General features: G+C 35.5%; 1 protein-coding gene across 2 annotated transcripts in view; it reads left to right on the top strand.

The window, feature by feature from the left end:
* LOC149804161 (centrosomal protein of 41 kDa-like) overlaps positions 1–21299 on the top strand; it is an 81225-nt gene that overhangs the window by 41540 nt on the left and 18386 nt on the right. For both annotated transcript variants that reach the window (XM_089954140.1, XM_089954141.1), the window contains 4 exons: positions 9804–9865; positions 16953–17001; positions 20020–20173; positions 20780–20925. In XM_089954140.1, the coding sequence (XP_089810266.1) occupies positions 9804–9865; positions 16953–17001; positions 20020–20173; positions 20780–20925 (411 nt within the window). The remainder of the gene's footprint in view (positions 1–9803; positions 9866–16952; positions 17002–20019; positions 20174–20779; positions 20926–21299) is intronic.

The raw sequence follows: 21299 nt of genomic DNA, 5'->3' as shown, positions 1-21299 counted from the left end.
TTAATTCCATAAACAGTATTTATGTGTTAAGGCAATTCATGCACAGAATTAATATGTTAATGCAGCTAAATTCATACACAGAATTTATTTGTTGAGGGAATTCATACACAGTATGTATATGTTATGGCAATGAAATTCATGCACAGAGTTTATATGTTATGGCAATTCATACACAGAATTTATATGTTAAGGCAATGAAATTCACACACAGAATTTATATGTTAAGGCAATTCATACACAGAATTTATATGTTAAGGCAGTTCATACACAGAATTTATATAAGGCAATGAAATTCACACACAGAATTTATATAAGGCAATTCATACACAGAATTTATATGTTAAGGCAATGAAATTCACACACAGAATTTATATATAAAGGCAATGAAATTTATACACAGAATTTATATGTTAAGGCAATTCATACACAGAATTTATATGTTAAGGCAATTCATACACAGAATTTTTATGTTAAGGCAATTCATACACAGAATTTATATGCTACAGTAATGATATTCAGAATTTATATGTTAAGGCAATTCATGCACAGAATTTATATGTTAAGGCAATGAAATTCATACACAGAATTTATATGTTAAGGCAATGAAATTCATACACAGAATTTTTATGTTAAGGCAATTCATACACAGAATTTTTATGTTAAGGCAATTCATACACAGAATTTTTATGTTAAGGCAATTCATACACAGAATTTATATGTTAAGGCAATTTATACACAGAATTTATATGTTAAGGCAATTCATACACAGAATTTATATGTTAAGGCAATGAAATTCACACACAGAATTTATATATAAAGGCAATTCATACACAAAATTTATATGTTAAGGCAATTCATGCACAGAATTTATATGTTAAGGCAATTCATGCACAGAATTTATATGTTAAGGCAATTCATGCACAGAATTTATATGTTAAGGCAATTCATGCACAGAATTTATATGTTAAGGCAATTCATGCACAGAATTTATATGTTAAGGCAGTTCATACACAGAATTTATATGTTAAGGCAATTCATACACAGAATTTATATGTTAAGGCAATTCATACACAGAATTTTTATGTTAAGGCAATTCATACACAGAATTTATATGTTAAGGCAATGAAATTCATACACAGAATTTATAATATACGAATATAAATTGTCCAGAGTACAGCTGTCTCAGACCAAGAAAAAAAAAACTCAATATACTGCTGCCCCCATTACAATACAGCTATGTTCTTGTATCCCACTGATTTGCTTGAAATTTTGTTTTATCATTGCTGCATGAATTATTTTGGTTTATGTTTTTGGCTAATGAGAAGCTATCATAAGTTTCTCTCATATATTTCCTTCATTTTTCTCAATTTTTGATGGAATCCATTGCATCAATTTTAAGTTAAAATGCACCAAGGCTATCTTTTTATGTCAGGCTCTGAAAATCAGCTTATGTTATGTTCCAGTGTCAGGAAATTATTGCGTTTGATTTCGATGACTAATATTTAGCACACTTGAATTTTCTGGAACCCACTGAATCTTACCTTTTGCATTGTCATCCTTAGCGAAAGTCAAGAGGCTGAGCTCAGTGAATATATTATTTTCTGTTTAGGCATTAATTGTGCTTTTCATTCAGTGCAAGTAACATTCTTCACTGGCAAGCAGAAGTTAAGAAAAAAAATATGAAAGATGTTCTTTGTATGTACAATAGAATGCAATAACAGCAGCTTGCCTCAGTTAGTGTATTGATACACTATAATGTGGTTTACTTTTATGTCTACCATTAACATTAATATAAAATGGAGGTTGTTGTTGTTGTTGTTCTAGGGTTTAATGCCATTTTTCAGCACAAGATAGGCTATACATGGCGGCCAGTATAAGTGGTGGAGGAAGAACCCTGGAAAGCCCAGGGAAGAACCACCGTTCCACGAGAAGCTACTGGCAGGCTTTCCCACTTACCCACGCTAGCCAAGCCTTGGACTCGAACCCACGCAGACAGAGGTGAGATGGCAGTGATCTGGAACGGTGAGCGCTTTAGACCACTCGGCCACTCGGGGCCCCTAAAATGGAGGTAATGTGTATTAGGTTTGCCAGAATTCTTTGGAAAGAGTCTGAACTCGTATGCATAACCTTTCTTTGAGCTGGTTGTTTTTTCATGTGTTCCAGCCAACTTTTGAACCAAGCAAACGATGCATTATCCCTTATTACATAAGCACCTGTTAATATTAGATGCCACCCCACAAGTAGAGTCTTTTGAGTGGTGCAAGTTTATTGGCTCTGTATAATTAAAGAACACAAAGAAAGTGCAATAAATCTGTTTAATTTAATATGCTACTGCAACATACTTATCAATTTGAAAAATAAATATGCATAAGCTGGTGGTAAGCAAATATTTACCATGCCTATGTGTCACGGAGGAAAATAAAGTTTCTTATTTGATCAAACTCTTATCAGTTTCTTGCCTCTCCTGTGTTGCTCAAATAAACATAAGCCAGTGACAGAAATTGTAAGTCATATAGAGGGCTGTATACGTAGAATCATAAACAGCAAACTGATTTTTCTGCATGCCAATCAGCTAATGCAAGTATCAACAAGAAATTGACTAATTGCATGCATTATACACTTGAGTGTGATGAAATCTTGTTAACAAGTGCACATGTTGTTATAAGCATATGTGGAAAGTAGCACACAAATGTCCTCCAGTAGTTTTGTAGCATAAGCGAGTGCATGTTAATGTTAAAGAAAGTCAATACCAGGGTCATAAAAATCATGTTACTTTGGACTATTCTGGCTGGACTGTCTGATAGGTGTGATATACATTGTACTGTTGTGTGAATACCTTGGAGTTGTTTTTTGTTGTCTTTGTATCAGTCATCTTTATGCAGCATTCTGCAAAATCTGGTTGATAGTTTAAAGAAATAATTTTTATTGATTAGCATGTATTTGAATTAACCATCAACACATACACCAATCTTATTAAAATCTGATGGGTGCCAGTAAAGGTTTATCTTCTGAATCCACTTCTTGTCTGTTATGTGTGTTTGTGTATGTGTGTGTGTGTGTGTGTGTTAGATTTATAATGTAGTTTTAACAATTTTAGTCATTTCATAATGATGTCTGTGGTGGCAGTTTTTATTGATACTCTTAGCACTGGGGCATTATGCTACAGACATGTAACATCATGTCACATTCAGTCACATTATCCTGACACAAGATCAACCTGTCCTAACACTAACCTCTTAATACTCATTACCAAACAAGGTGGTGTGGTAGCATTTTTATAAGTCTTAGGTATGGCTTGGAAGGGGTTTGAACCCATGACTCCCCACATCTGAGGCTGATGCTCTAACCACTTAGGCCACCAGAGCGGTACTTCTTTTGTTGTAATCTATGAGATATAGTGTTACATTTACAGTAAGGGACAGGTATCATCAGACATTACGTTATGAAGGACATTTTTCACTTTAATAAATTAAACAGTTCTCCTTTGATGAATTTAAGGGTAAATAACACATGATGTCACATCATGAGAACTCGTTGCATCAGAGATCTTTATTTTAATCAATTTGCTCTTTGTGCTTATTATATACAAATTTTATTGTATACTACTCAATATTTCATAGAAAATAAATTAGGTGCAGGATGATCAAAATGATATATGTCATTGATAGTGAATTGGCAAGTCCTGTACCCATCCATATATCTGACTCTGTTACATACCTGCAGTCACTCGTCATTACATTTTCAGGAATTCATATCTGGGATTTTAATGTCTCACCTCTATTTCAAGTTACTAAGGAATTCTACAGTATCATGAAAACTATTTAGTATCCCCCACAAATTTTGAGTGGTATATTTCACTCAACAGATGATGTCATAACAGTCAAATTACTTAGGGGGTGTCATTTATTTTAAAATGATCTATATTACTAATCTGTCTAAACCTTGTTCTGAGTGTAAATTCATATATAACCTATCTGTATCCAGGCTTCATCAGAAAAGCTGGCAATGATATTTTTTGTCAGGCATGCAGGTTTTGGTTCAGTTCATTTATTCATGGTGGTTACGCCATGATGATTGGTTTGGTTGGGTTTTGTGCGTTTAATGCCAATTTTTAGCACATGATAGGCTATACATGGTAGCCAGTATATTTGGTTTAGAAAGAACCTGGGGAAACCCTGGGATAACAACCAACCCATGGGGATCTACCGGCAAGCTTTGTCCCATACCTAGTTGGCCTGAGACAAGACTTTTGTTCATATGAACAAAGGTGAAATGTCATTGATCTGCAAAGACAAGCTCCTTGGACCATCTGGTCACCCAGGGACACAGCAATTCCAATAATGCCATACTTTATTTTTCAAATCAGTTGATAGGTTCATGCAGCTTTCTCATTGCAGTTAGCACAGTCTCAGTTACTGTATATTTTCGATCTGCACCGTCTACTTTTACAACACAGTAACATCTTTTGTCATATTGTTTGATTGACTTAGCCTTGTACTTTTCATTTTGATGCAGCAGCTTCAAAAGATGCTGAGTGGTCTGCTCATGTGTTGGTATTTTGTGGTCCCATTTTTTTAATTATTTGGTACACTTTGACTCTCATTTCTCCATGCTGCCCAGTGTTATTGTAGCTATATACAGTGTTACTTAATTTTGCTTCCATTCTTCAGGGGGCCCCGAGTGGCCGAGTGGTCTAAAGCGCTCTTCGCTATGGATCACTGCCATCTCACCTCTGTCGGCGGCGGTTCGAGTCTAAGATTCAGCCAATGTGGGCATGTGAGAAAGCTTGCCAGTAGCTTCTCGTGGGTCGGTGGTTCTTTCCGGGGTTTTCCGAGGTTCTTACTCCACCATTAATACTGGCCGCCATGTATAGCCTATTGTGCTGAAAAATGGCGTTAAACTCCACAACAACAACAACAACAACCATTCTTCAGATTTCAAATAAACAAGAAGTATTTTTATATGTAATATCCTAGGTCATTCGTAATCGGTGGTATGCTATCTACTATAGGCAAATGTGGAATGAGGTGGTTCATTAATCCTTGGCTTTTGAAGATGTTGGTATAGGTGCATAACAGACATTTTTATAAGAAAAACTTGAAATTGCACAGTTTATACCATCTTTGAAGTTTTCAGCTTAACTTTAAAATACACCACCCTGGTAAGAGGAACCATCAAAGTGACACCTGTTATAAGAAACAAAACTTTATACTGATTGATTTTTCAGCTCCAGTGACCTAGAGGTTAGAGCATCTGCCATTGATGTGGGAGGTCACAGGTTTGAATCTAACATCTTAATCTCAAAGCCTTATACATGGCTTTTGGCTAGGTGAGCTAAAAATTCATCAATTGATTGATTGATATTTAACACAGCACACAAAACATGAAAGGTTATAATGCCAAGCAAGTGCAGTAAAGTGCCTTACCTGTTAGCATATAATAGTTGATCACCAGACTAGGTCTTGGCAGGATTCAAACCTGCATCCTTTTTGTTGCACGTATCTAACATGCTAACCAATGACCCACTGCAGCTCCAAACACAGTTATGGATCAGTTGCACACAGAGCTTGCATAATATACATAATCAGATGTCAATTAAACTTATCTCAATAAACATCAATTTATTACTCACAATTATTAAGCCACAAATGAGCTGGCTTGGAATCTAGGCCGTCCTTCGAAAATGGTCAAAAATAAATCCTTATATTTAAGTTTTTCAGAATGTTCAGGGTTAATGCCAATGTATGATGGAGTTTTTCCTAATCGCTGGCTCAGCCATCTTTTTTCAAAGCTTCTTCCCAGCTGATGATATGCATCTATTAGCAACTTTAATACCAATTAGAGAACAGTGTGAAGCAAGGATTAAAGCTTCATCCCCATAGTTAGAAGAGCTGGTTACAAAAATGTGTTGCAAGTCAAGTTAGAATACCTCAACTTCTTAAGATTATGTGCCATGCTATGAGTATTGATCCCATTCTTATAAAGATTGTGTTTTGAATGAGAATTTTGCAACCTTTGTGGCATTAAAGGCACTATATGTCCTTAATTACCAATAATATAGTGGGTAGAATAATAATTAAGTTATCACAGTAGTAAACTGGAAAGCTGGAAGATTGATTCTGAAATATAAAACCAATGATCAAAAGTAACTCTTCTTTTTCTTGCCCCTGCCCTCCACATTCCTAAATGTCAATGTTTGTCTCAAACCAAAAGGATAAAAATAAGGCTTACATTTTATTAAAGTTTGTTTGATGCTGTATATTGTACATTTTCATCTTTGATAACCCTGTTGTCTGACAAACACATGTAAATTTAATTAGCCCAAGCCCATGATATACTTTCCATGGACTGTTGGTTGATATAATGCACATATATAAATTTAGTTAGCCCTAGCCCATGATATACCTTCTGTAGATTGTTTTTTGGCATAATACACATATATAAATTTAGTTAGCCCTAGCCCATTATATACTTTCTGTGGACTGTTGGTCAATATTATATACAGCCATTTTTGCAAAATCCAGGGCTCTGGATCAATGTGGAAAAGTCTCAGAGCTGTTTTAAATGAATATAATCCCATGGTAGGTAAGCTTCTGGCAGTGTAAATCTATATTGAACTTGTTTTGCGTGTGGAGCCAATTAGGATTGCTCCAGTAGTACATGCAAGTCTGTTTTAATAATGCAAAACAAGCAATGTACAGGAATGTCTGCCATCATGGCAGGCTTGGTGACAATGGCTGTCATTCCTGACAGACACTAATTTATGATATTCCCTTTTCTTTCAATGTCATTTGTAAATTTATTTATTCAAGACACTACACTTTATTATCATGCCAATTCCATCATGGTCAGATTCATAGGTTGCAAAAGCAAAGGCTTTATGGTAATGGAAGAGGAGGTGGAGAATGAAGGACATTAAATTACTGAAGATAGAAATGATCATTGGAATATTATCAATTGTTATCATCTGATAGTTGATTCTGTGATCACAATTTCGATCCCATCTCTACTTTAATGTACTGTTAATTATATAATTATCATTGCTTCACATTGGCAAGAGCAATTACTGAAATAACTGAATAGACAACATATGTGTTTAAAAAAAATGTGTCAATAAGACACAGATGCCCCCACCAATATGATGCATTTAAGGGCAAAGTTTTCAAGGTCAGTCATGGGTTATAATTCTAAAATTTTGTCACAAAATAGCAAAATCTGTACTGATGTAGATCGTTTACAGTGAAGCTTCATAACAATTTTATTTTAAATCCATGAATTATCAAAAGTTTTTGACAGGAAACAAAGCTTTGATGCCAACGAAGAGCAAATGGACAGGACTGACAATAAGCTTAATACACACGAGACCGATGTGCCCCATCCAAAGATACAGCAGGGACAGAAAAATGCTAGACAATCAGTATCCATAAATTGTCAGACATCAACACTATCCAATATAATCTCACTTTGTGATACAGCAGTACCTCACTGTATGGAAGCCTCTTGGGATACTACATGCATCATTAAATTGGTTGAATTCCATACTACTAGTCATACCCCATTTACTCCATTTGATTTTAATTAGTGACTGCTGAGAACCAATTACAGAATGCATTCAGATCATCGAATATCTTACTTCTGGGTCTAATCTAGGGTGGGCAATTGTGGGATTCATGTTAGCTTCTAACTCAGCTGAAAAATCAGTGTGTGTGTGTTGGATTTTTAAAGTAGCCTTAACAATTTTTCAGTCATATCGCTATGATGTCTGCAGTATGGTGGTTTATAGTGATGTCTTGCACTGTGGCATCATGCCACAGACATGTGGCATCATGTCCCACACAGTCACATTATCTGATACCAGACCGACCAGTCCTAACACTAATCTCTTAATGCTGAGCACCTAGCGAGGCAGCTGTTAGTATCATTTTGATAAGTCTTTGGTATGACTCAGCCAGGGTTTGAACCCACAGCCTTCTGCATCAGAGGTGGATGCTCTAACAACTAGGCCACCATAGCAGTCTATAAGGCTTTATATTTGGTTCTGTGTCTGATGTCTCTCAGTCAAAATTTGCTGTTTTGGAGACTTACAATATTCCTCAGGATATGGTTTTCCAAAGTTGTGTCCAAGATACATCCCATTTTCATCTTACCAAAACAAATGAGCCAACTTTAATAATAACTTGGAGGAATATTACTTGCTCAAAAAAATGTTTGTCCAGAGTAGCCTCCCTTAGTTTGGCTTCTATGGCAACTTGGAAAATAACCTCTCTTTGACTTTTTCTCCAAAATGACAATATACATTTATTGCCTCCAATATTAGTCATTATTTCAGTCTAAGCCAATCCCTGAATAGATTGATACAATTTGTCTCAGTGTCAGCCAACCCCTGAATTGATGGATAAAATCTATCTCAGTGTTGGCTGGTCCCTGAGTAGATTTATAAAATATATTTCAGTCTAAGTCAGTCCCTGAGTAGATTGATAACATCTATCTCAGTGTCAGCCAATCCCTGAATAGATTGATAAAATCTGTCTCATTGTCAGGCAAGCCCTGAATTGGTTAGTAAAACCTATCTCAGTGTCATTCAGCCCCTTAATAGACTAATAAAACCTATCTCTGTGTCAGCCAGTCCCTGAATAGACTAATAAAATCTATCTCTGTCAGCCAATCCCTGCATAGACTAATAAAATCTATTCTGTATCAGCCAATCCCTGAATAGATTGATAAAATCTATCTCTGTGTCAGCCAATCTCTGAATAGACTAATAAAATCTATCTCTGTGTCAGCGAATCCCTGAATAGATTGATATAACTATCTCTGTGTCAGCCAATCCCTGAATAGATTGATAAAATCTATCTCTGTGTCAGCCAATCCCTGAATAGATTGATAAAATCTATCTCTGTGTCAGCCAATCCCTGAATAGACTAATAAAATCTATCTCAGTGTCAGCCAATCCCTGAATAGATTGATAAAACTATCTCAGTGGCACCCAATCCCTGAATAGACAAATAAAATCTATCTCTGTGTCAGCCAATCCCTGAAAAGATTGATAAAATCTATCTCTGTGTCATCCAATCCCTGAATAGACTAATAAAATCTGTCTCATTGTCAGGCAAGCCCTGAATTGATTAGTAAAACCTATCTCAGTGTCATTCAGTCCCTTAATAGACTAATAAATTCTATCTCTGTGTCAGCCAATTCCTGAATAGACTAATAAAATCTATCTCTGTGTCAGTGAATCCCTGAATAGATTGATATAACTATCTCTGTGTCAGCCAGTCCCTGAATAGATTGATAAAATCTATCTCTGTGTCAGCCAATCCCTGAATAGATTGATAAAATCTATCTCTGTGTCAGCCAATCCCTGAATAGACTAATAAAATCTATCTCAGTGTCAGCCAATCCCTGAATAGATTGATAAAACTATCTCAGTGGCACCCAATCCCAGAATAGACAAATAAAATCTATCTCTGTGTCAGCCAATCCCTGAATAGATTGATAAAATCTAAGTCTGTGTCAACCAATCCCTGAATAGATTGATAAAACTATCTCAATAATGAGATTTTTATTTTAATGGTTATTATCAGAATATAAATCTAGTTTTCATTACAGATTTTTTTGTTAGATCCATGAGCAATCACACTTTGTGATTTTAATATAAATATTTTTTTGGAACTTGAACCTTATTGCTTTCAGATAATTTTACCATACATAATGCTTACCTGAGCCTGTGTCATTTTGGCAGTCTTAATCTGATTCATCAGTTAATTTCAAAAAGTAACTTATCAAATTTCTTATCATTTCAGATTACAGATACAAGAAAGATGAAGTGTTCAAAAGAATGAAGGTTACCACTTTTGTGCAATTAGTAAGTATGATTCTAAAAGTGACAAATGTTATATGTAGCTAAATTATAAACAAGTAAATGATTTTTTTTACACATTGTCCTCCTTCATATTTCACAAAATAATGAAAGTAAACACTTTCATGCATTAAGAAAATGTGATAACAGTTCCAAATAATGTAGCAAAATTATTTACAAGTAAATTGCTTTTTACCTTAACTTTTCATAGAACAGAAGAGCTAATGAGATGGGTTTCTTTGTCCATCATCTCTCTGTCCATTAGCAAAAGTTTCTTATTACTACTCCTCCTCAACAACTTTCTGAATTGCCATGAAGCTTTACACACATATTCATCTCATAAATGGTTCCCGTTGGACATCCAATATGGCCACCATATAAGCCAACTTTTAAAAAAATTGTTATCTCTACTCCTCCTGTATAGATGGTCTTTTCATCATGGGGTTTTCAATAAAAGACTTCTTATACTGTCTAGGTGGTCATACATGAAAACGGTGGAGATTTGACATCCAGTATTGCTGCAATGGCTACTCAAAAATGAAAAGTCATTTTGACATGGGGGTTTTCAGCTGAAGAATTGTTGTGGTCTCTGGTTAGTCATAAATGAAAATGATGCAGATTGACCTTCAATATGGCCACCATGAAGATATTGTTATCTCCACTCCTCCCAATCGGATGATTATGTCAGTGTGATGTTTTAACCAATAGACTTCTTATTACATCTAGCAGGTCATGAATGAAAATGGTGTCAATGGTATATTTGTTATGGCTGCCATGATGGCTGTCTTGAAAACCCTTCAGAATGGATGGTCATGTTGACCTCTAATAATATCTTCTTGGTTTTAAATGAAAATGGTGCCAATCTGAAATATAATATGCCCATCACAGCAGATAATTTCAAAATCTTGTCGCTGGTGAATATCAGAGATGGTTTTAATACTTTGCATTGAAAGGGAAGAAATTGTCTTATCTTGAATTCCTGGTAATTCTTTTTGCCAGTGGAACATTAGTCCCTTCAAGGGGCTTTGGGTTTAAATGTATTTGTACTACTTAAATATTTCACAAGGAATTAAAGTAACTACTTTTGTAAACACATACACATTGTAACCATTTATGCTTCACCATTAAGTCAGACATGAAATAGCATGTTGTGTACACCCACAGTACCATTTATGATCACTAATAAGTTGAGTCAAACAACAGAGACCCTGATCTACCAGCATCTTTAAAAGGTATTGAGAAGACTGTTCAATTGAGTTGTCTCATTTTGTTATTTGGTACCTAATCTGATGGCAGGTCAAGTTCTGTGTTGTTTGTTCACTGATCACTTCTAACAAACTGCACAGACTCAGATCTGACAGCTCATTGTGCGATGGAAGATCTGTGTCTTTGCAGTTTGCAGTTGGACTTGCCTTATATAAGCTAGTATATATGGTAACAAGAAAGTGTATAGTTGACTATTAACTATTTTGGAAAATACAAATAAGAAACATTTTTTTATGCAGTGACTGAATATGTGAAGATAATTTCATTGCATCTGTTGTAAAAAGTCTTTGACTGTCTACCACCTTAACATCAAGGAACATACATTTCGTACTCTTTGCTCAACCTTAGACTGGCTTTATCACCAAATTATTTCAAGGTCAAGGTTACTGCACACAACACTCTCTCTTGAACAACATTATACTCATTAAGATGATAATTGCAAATAAAAAGTTCTTAATGTCTTCGTTACATTTGCAAATACTTTTCTTAGAGCAAAGTTGTTGTTGTTGTGAAGGGTTTAATGCCATTTTTCAGCACAAGTTAGGCTATACATGGTGGCCAGTATAAATGGTGGAGGAAAAACCCCCAAAACCCTGGAAAGAATCACCAACCCACAAGAAGCTACTGGCAAGCTTTCTCACATACCCACATTGGCCGAATCCAAGACTTGAACCCATGCAGACAGATGTGAGATGGAGGTGATCCATGACAGAGCTTTAGACCGCTCAGTCACTTTGGGCCCGTAGAGCAAAGTAAATGGAATGACTTAGGATAATTTTTGAAAACTGAACACCATTGACCATGTATTTATTTGAATGATTGTAAATAATATTTTCTTTCCATTTTTGTGATGATGTTATTCATAAACCCTGATGATTTTTGGGGTAGTTCAGTTTAGAAATTCTTTGGACTTATGTTACTCTGTAATTGAGAAAATGTGTGTCAATTATTGAAAGTTTTTTTTTTTAACCAGTGCTCCATCTTCATATAAAATCAGCCTTTCTTCTTCATTTTGTTCTCTGTTTTAAACACAGTTTTGCTTCAGATTTGCTGGATGTTGGGTCCCACTTTTATGGATCATTACCACTTTTATGCATCATTACCAGTTTGAGCTCATATTTAATTCACAGTTTCTGAATTAAAAATTGACAGTTAAACAAAAGTTTATTTTTATTTATAAATTTAACAAAAGTTTGTTGATTCACATTAAAAATATAAATTAGAGTTTGCTTCATATGTAGAAGGAATGTTCCTTCATGATGGAATCATGGTTCTTCATGTTACTGACAAAGAGTTCCAAGGGATTTAATTTATTTAATGATCATACTTGAGCTTTTAAGCACAGTCTTACAGCAGTATAATTTGCACCTGCAATATTGTATTTATGCCTGTATACTTTTAACTGACTTGCAAACATTTGAGGCCCAGATTTGGTATCCAACAGTGTTTTGGAAAATAATTGTTTGTGTATTTGATATCATAATATGAACAGCACTGACTGTGATAATGTACCAGTATATTGTGGTCTACATCATATTGTTTACATGAAATCATAGAGTAAACAGCATTGACTTTGATAATGTGCCTGTAGATCGTGGTCTACACTGTTCACTGTCATATGAAATCTTAGAACAGCATAGAGAGTGATAATGTGACTGTAGATCATGGTCTACACTGCTATATGAAATCATAGACTGAACACTATAGACAGTGATAATGTATCAGTAGATCATGGTCTACACTATTTACATGAAACTATAGGATGAACAGCATAGACTGTGATAATGTACCTGTAGATCATGGTCTACACTGATACATGAAATCATACAATGAACAGCATAGACTGTGATAATGTACCTGTAGATCATGGTCTACACTGATACATGAAATCATACAATGAACTGCATAGACTGTGATAATGCACCTGCAGATCATGGTCTTTACTTTTTGCAATTGGGCTTAAGTGTAAGAAAGAAAGTAAGGTACATCAAAGCCACTTCCATGTACAAGTACATGCTACATCCGAAAGTCCCATTTGCTTTAAGATAAAAAATGAATTTACTTTTCAAACCAGGGTGTGCTATCATACTTGAATACTGAGTTATTTTTCAAGATCATTCATTTGCTGCTATTATCCCTGTTGTAACTGTTATTTATTTGGACAGCGATCCATAGCTTACTTTGCAAATCAGCTATCATATGGGGGAAAAAAGAGAGACATAAGAATGGAGGGCTTTGATTTTTTTTTAGTAGAATAGTTTGATCAGTTGAAGGGAACAGGTTTGAAAAGATTAATCACCACTGTGCTGTGTTGTTAAACACTTGACATTTTCTGTGAGATATAACTTATGTAACTTGTACAACAAATATGTTGAGATAGTTTCCATAGGTCAAGCAGAAGGATCTGTCCTTTTGATCTTTCAGTATTAGTATGAGGGCCTTCTCCACAGCAAATGATGGCCTACTCCAAATGATGGCCTACTCCACAGCAAATGATGGCCTACTCCACAGCAAATGATGGCCTACTCCAAATGATGGCCTACTCCACAGTAAATGATGGCCTACTCCACAGCAAATGATGTGCATGCATCTCACTTGCGTTGGTGAATTATCTCTTCCACATCTATGATGCTGAACCCATGCCTACCACTTGACTTAATTTTCAGTAAGTGGCAGGGTGAGTTGTTAAAAAAATGTCTGGCCCCCTAATACAGACCTGCCACCCATTACAATTTGACGATACATTTTGTTGAAATGACCCTTAAGATATGGAATAACAGAATAGCAAAGATTACAACAGTGCTTTTGTTGCAGTCAAATCCAGATACTGGCTTGTCTGCATCTTTGCTAGCCATGGTTCTGATATGTTAACCCTATCTGCACCTTGGCAAATCAAGCAGTTATTTCTGTGCTTTGGATTTCTGAATTTCATTGGATGCAGTGGCAAGCTGTCACATCCAATCAAATTAAGTTGTTCAAATTTGAACACTTTGCAGCTCCTACATGATTGAGACAAGGGAAGTGACACAAGTTAAATGGACTCTTAAATAAGCAATTTTCAACTACCAGTTTGTGTTTCTACAAATACTTTTCACTCAAGTACAACTGTAATGGCTTCTATCTGGTATGTAGTCACACTTTCGATGTTGAACTTCAGAAGGATCCTTTTAAAGTTGAGTGTTTCTGTCAATTTTGGCCAATATACAATGCACTGCTGTTACATATTATTGGTTAGTTGACATTACATACTATGGGAGGCAACTCATGAAATCCAATATATATTGCTAGGACAGAGCATTAAAACATCTGCTTGAACCACCAAGGTGTAGAAAGGGTTAACATATTGAACCTTGGCTAGTGAAGATGGCTTGTCTGTGTTTGATTAGGAAATTTTGTTTCAGTTTAGATTCAGAGGAATTGGCCAATGACCTAATATAACTTTTACAGTAGTACCTCAGATGCTTTAAACTGCCCATATTTTTCATTCAAAGTGTGTGTGATCAAGTTTGTGGTTGCATTTTATAGAAATGACATCCAGCAAACAGGAACACTTTGAAGATGAAAGAGACAATATGCCACTTAAAACATTAAACAACATTGATGTATAGCAAGGAATATTCAGGTTCTTGGAGGGAAAAGCAGGAAAGGCAACAGTTATGTTTACTGGACATCATGTAATGTTGATTTAAATATGTCTCATGGTGGGAGAGATGATTGCTGTTGCCACTTGAAATTGAAGAAGCAAAACACAAGCCAAAGATTACATCAAGTTGAGATCTAGCAAGAACACTTTTAGCTCCATGAGATTTGGAGCTGTAGATTCTGAAGGTTATTAAGGTCTAAGCATACTTTGACATTTTTGTAGGTTAGCAATGTTTGCCTTTGCTGCATTAGTCTCAGGTGAGTATTCCATGTTGACAGTAGCAGTACATAATATTTTATTACACCTCACTGAAACTTGGCCTAACTTAGCAGAAAAATTTTGACTGCCAAGCTGAGGTCTTGCTAGGGAAGGGTGCAAGACTGCCATTAACTTGAAGAAAAAAAGTACTTGCTCTGATTTGTAGAGAATACAGAATAACTATATTAATTATTGTGAGGTAAAAGAAAAAACATATCCCATTTGAATAATAACAGGCTAACACCCCACCCCCACCCCTACCCCACCCCCACCCCACCCCTGATTAAATGGTTAGTCCCTTAGTATCACAAAAGTCGACAGGCCATGTTTGGACCAGTTTTAAATTGTTCAGACTGGTTTAATCCAGTTCAAACCACTTCCATCTGTTTCAGACCAGTTTACCCTGGTTCAAAACCAGATCAAACTGGTTTATTCCAAACCAATTTTTTTTTGTCTTAAATCTCAAGTGGACAGGTTTTGACCAGTTTGAAGCTACTATTATGCTGACATAAATGATGGTTACAGTTATGTATTGTTCTGATATTTGTTTTATTTTTTCTAGAATTTTAGCATATCTTCAGAAGCTGGATAAACTTTGGAGGAATTGAAAAATCTCTGAAACTCCATTCTTCATATTTTTGGAGAGATGTGGCCCCCTAAGTTACTTCATTTTCAATAATATGTTTCGATGTCATTTGATATATCTTACATAATTATTCAGGCATTTTACATTCCCTTGATGTGAATGTGTAATGATTACAAGTCACAGAGACTGGGGCTTCAAAATTATATACCAGCAAGACACGGACACCCCCACTGCAATATTAGTGATATGTGCTGATTAGACTTCCTACTGTCAAAATACTCGCTTACAAGCCAAGTCCAGTTGCAGACATTACATAGACCCTTATCCGCTAACATATAATGAGCCAGAATATCAGAGTTTCTATTGTTTGCTATACTGCTCTCAGCAAACTGTATAGACCCAGATCTGCAGGTACATTATGCAATGGTAGATCAGGGTCTATGCAGTTTACATTTGGACCTGACCTTTAAGTGAGTAAATGTCATATATATCACTTCATATGCATAGATGGGAAGGTATATGATGTATATACCATAATGGAGTCTAAAGCATGGTGCCTACCCACCCCCACCCACCTCCATGAGAAATATGGATTGTAGATTATGTAAGATAATCTGTGTGTATGTCTCACCCAAGCACCACTGACTGTACATATCTGATATTTGCACAGGGGAAAAAAAAGGATAACAGTGTTTTAAGATTTTACTATATTTCAGTAAAGTTACATAATACTCCCATTTATAGGAATCCATTTAATACACAGTACATTTATATACTCACTTGTAAGTTGGATCCAAACCTAGACCTTGACCTGCTATTGCATAATGTACTGGCCGGTCTTTGTTATTAGTTCTACTGATTAATTTTAACAAACTGCATCAACCCAGATCTGTCAATACTTGATGTGATGGCAGATCTGGGTCTGGGCAGTTTGCAATTGGATATGACTTTTAAGTGAGTATATATGGTAGTGTATCTTGATAATAAGGGGAAAGCAACAACTTTGTGTCACCGTATCGAATCTGTACAAATTGATTGAAACAATTTCTTATGCTTGTTTTCAATCCTTGTTTATGTTTGCTCACACTTGAATATATGCTGTAATTTCTGCATGCACATGAAAAAAAGAATCTATCAGTCTTCTTACATGTAAGAAACACAGTCTGAGTGTCCATTTTACCAGTAGCTTGGACCTGTTCTTCTGGCCTGTGTATCATCTGAGTCTTAACAGAGATTGCTGTTCTCAACTTCATTGACCCAAAATATTCTGGGAAGTTCTTTTATACGTTTACCATGTCACTTTAATGTAGACCAGAATGTAATGTTTTTGTCTCTTTCAGATACTTCAGGTAGCTGACTATGAGAATCGTTTGCACACACATTCTGCAGGTAAAGTACAACCAGTCTAGAATACCAGTATGAATTTCCTAATGCTGAAACTTACATGACAGCTTAAAGGCTTCTTCTTTAGTTTCATTAAATTATACATCAGATTGTTAAGATAACTCATCCTGTTAGTTCATGTTACACAGTGAACAGCGTGGATTTGTTGTCAGAAGATATACAGTGATCAAATTATCTATGTTGGGTTGATTGGCAGGTTTTAACTGCACTCTTGATTGGGTGGTTTTAACTGCACTTGTAACACATTATTTGCAATATCATGCCAAGGATGTGGGAGCCCAGTGCGTTTCAGAAGGAAACACCGTTTAAGCTAACGTTGGCAGGCTTGGGCGGAATGAAACCTGCAACCTTTGGATTAATAATCTGATGCAATACAGACTGAGCTACTGTGGTTTCAGATTGTCTCAGGCACTTTTTAAAGTAATTTGGATTAGGTAGAGTCAAACAACTGATCAACAGGAAACAAAATTTGTCATTGTAAGCTGCTAAACTTGGGAATTTGAATAAGATTGCAACATTTTGTTTTTGAATTTGGGCCTGTTGACTTTTGAACTTGGCTTAGTTGACACAGATTTAGGTCTATATTTTGGCCCCTTAGGATGCCTATCCCTACTCCCAGTCAAAAAGCATTGTTGTTAGAGATGGTAAAAAATTATTATCACAGATTCAAATCCAGAATTCCAAATACATGTACTCAGGTGTATAGTAATCTGGTATAAATATGCATCTGAGCAAAGTCCTAATTTTCCAACATCTCATGAATTGTACACTTATGTTTATCGGTTCTGCTGATTTTTTCATGCGGTAACTTCATGACTGATTAGTAGCTTGTAACAAAGTGGGTAGATCTGATTCACATGATATCTGTAGATTGACAAGTCAGAAAAATACATTAATTCTGAATGTGTTCTTTACCATGCCTGAGTAAAACAGTACATATTCATTTCAAAATGTTTATCCTGATGCAAGTTGATGTATAATCATAGTGTGTTATAAATAGTTTAACTGCATGATAAATAAAAGGAATATTTAAAAGTTATGAATATCATTATCCTGTGCACCAGAGTTCTATATTAATGAGCATCAGTGCATCACTTCATAGTACTCCCCATGCATCTCTACAGTGTTTTATCTACCCATGCGTCATGCGTCAAATATGCAGACTTTTCCAATTTGATGCACAAAGTCGTCGAAGGTATGTAAACTGATGCACCCCAATGTTGTTTTGCTGATTAACACTAAAACAAAGGTTTGGTCTAAAACTTGTCACAGGTATGTAAGTTTTTGCGGCCCAATATTATGTTTTGCTAATTAACACAAAATAAAGGTTGCTCTAACTACTTTATTGGCTAGATTACAACTCTCCCAAACAGGGAAAACACGCGCACTTCAGTTTCTTATGCTGTTATCATAATACATAGGGTTACAAGTGAGTGTGGAGCCTGTAACCTATCTTATGTGACTGTAACTTTCACATCATTTGTAGCAGCAGGATGTTAGAACCATATAATCACCACACACAAGAAAGAGGTGGAAAATAAACACAAGATTTTAAAATGATTCTCACGAGAAACCTTTATTTTATGCGCATCCTTGTCATGCAATGAAGCAACAATTTCTATTCGCTCAAGTGTATGCCTTGCGTTGTTCCAAGATACAGTCAGTGTTCAACTAAAAATGGCATACATTGCAAAAACATTAAAATAGATCCAAAATGAATGAAATTATCATTTGGACCACATTTGTACAACCGACCGTTGATAATAGTCTTGTTATTGAACCAGTGGAGCCTTCATCATCTAAAGATGAGGTACCGGTTACTCGTAAGAGAAAATGTAAAATTTTGTTCAGCAGTAGTTGAAAACATACAGCTGGCTACATTTTCAAAAACAAGTTAAGTCGAGTGAAGAAAGTGGCAGTGAAGATGCCTATATGTTTTGCCATATATGTGCGGAGGCTAAAAAATAACCTCCATGACCAAATGTGCAAAAAACAAAAAACTTTCAGAACATTATACTAGCAAGGCATGCTTGGTAACTATAACACAAACAGCTGATTGAAGGTCCACAACACCAGGCAGATTTTAATGCAGTTTTACAAACAAGACATAGCAGTGAAAGTACTACTTAAGTGTGTACAATGGCTAAGTGTAGAAGACATCCCTTTCTTTAAGTACAAATCTCTTCTAATTTAATACATGATTTAATGGCTGCAGAAATTGATGCCATTGGCATTTTGAAGAGTTCTGCTGATCAGTATGACTCGGCTACTACCTGTTCAGAGTGACTGGAGAGCCTATCAAACATTGTTGAGGATAGTATTATACGTGACCTGCAAAATTCTTCATTTGTGACAGCGACAGCAGATGAAAGTACTGACATATCCAACAATAAATGGCTTATCATGTGAGCTCCAATTATTTCTGACGACATGAAACCATCAGCATGATTTTTAACAAATATCGAATGTTCAGATGCCTCTGGAATTGCCTTATTGGCTTTAATCACATTATATAACTAACATTTTTGTTGTGTATTTAAACAATGTAATTATTTTTAAAAACTACTGAAGACTGATCATCGGCTTGAATAGGACTCGGGTTTGGATTTTTACTCACTGTGTTTTACCTTGATGAGTCAAATGACTTACATGAAACCATTTGTAGATAAAACACTGACCTCTATGCCTTTCTCAGTCTGAATATCCAATTATTAAATGCCATTTTATATTCAGTTTTGGTTATATTATTTGTACACTGGAAAACTGCACCAAGGTATACAATAATACTTCAAGAAATTTGCCTCAAACACCAAATAATAAATCATCATAAAAAGTTAAAAACTTTGATACTGTAATGTTTCTTGAAAAATTATGGAACTGCCATTGTACACTATAAGGCAGTCTCATATACCTTGAGGTATTGTTCAGTAGTTATTCAGCTGAAAGCATTTAACTTCACTAGCTCATAATAAAATTAATGACTGATCATGATGCTTGTTTCAGACAACGGGATGGGCGACAGACCTGACACAGCAGACATCGAAGTTCTGAAGATCCAACAGAGGGGATCTGGCAGCCCCACCCCTTCCTTGGCCGTAACAGAAGGAGACTATGGAGCACCACCCCCAGAGCGAACGTCAAGGTCAACACTTCAAGGGTTAGTTAGTTTCATTCAGATATTTAACTATATATTCATGGTACTTTCTCAAATCTGAACCATGCATACACTAAATGCTTTAAAAGAACCTAACTTTATTCCCATTAGCACATCCATAAATGCATAAATTTGTGCTTATTCTGTATGAACAACAGGTTGATTTAAAAAAATGTCATGTTTGGCTTGAAACCTATTTTAAATTTACAGTTTATTCTGAACGTATGTCTCCAATAAATGCCTTTAAATTATGTAATTAACATGCAGTCCAAACCCATTTTAATGGCATTTAAATTATATATTAACATGTGGTCCAGACCTATTTTAATGGCATTTAAATTATATAATTAGCATGCAGTCCAAACCTATTTTAATGGCACTTAAATTATATAATGAACATGCAGTCCAAACCCATTTTAATGGCACTTAAATTATGTAATAAACATGCAGTCCAAACCTATTTTAATGGCACAACTGTGTTCAAAATTTTTGATTGAAATTATATTGCAGCGGAATAAAACAGGCTTTTTTCTTCCTTTTCAAGACTGTATTTTAACTTGAACATGAAATTGTTGTCATCAGTTAAATACTATTGTTCATTCTTTTCAGAGTGATTCGAGGTGTTGGAGAAGTTGACATAAACAAAGATAAAAGCAGAATCCCACCACCTGAAATATTGTTTGAATCTGGTAGTCCATACTTGCTATTAGACATACGAGATCACGATGCCTATGATCAGTGTCATATAATTACTGGTGAGAATTAATCTTCATACTATACGTATACAGTATGTTACAAATTTCCTGGTTCATTTTTCCTATGACCACACTATGAAAATGTCACATAGATTGAAATGTCATTCACCTGCTTACTGATAATGTTCACCCAGCACACATTATCTCTCGATTCAGGTGGTTTTATTAGGGCCCTATAGTAATTATATCATTCAATCAACAATTTGTTCCACAGAGCATAACTTAACAAAGTTTGTTGCACCTTAAATGAATATGACTTCCAGCATTCCAGGGCATCATTTACAGGAGTTATGCCCCCTGATTTCCAGTCCTGACTTTGATATCAGCATCCTTACTTTTCAGCGATTACTGCTTTCTAATCAAAGATGGAATGC

This window comes from Sinohyriopsis cumingii, chromosome 3 (genome assembly GCF_028554795.1).
Source record: "Sinohyriopsis cumingii isolate HCF-2022 chromosome 3, ASM2855479v2, whole genome shotgun sequence".
NCBI classification, from domain to species: domain Eukaryota; kingdom Metazoa; phylum Mollusca; class Bivalvia; order Unionida; family Unionidae; genus Sinohyriopsis; species Sinohyriopsis cumingii.
Note: the sequence above shows the minus strand (reverse complement) of the source record. Positions and strands in the feature narration are given on the sequence as shown.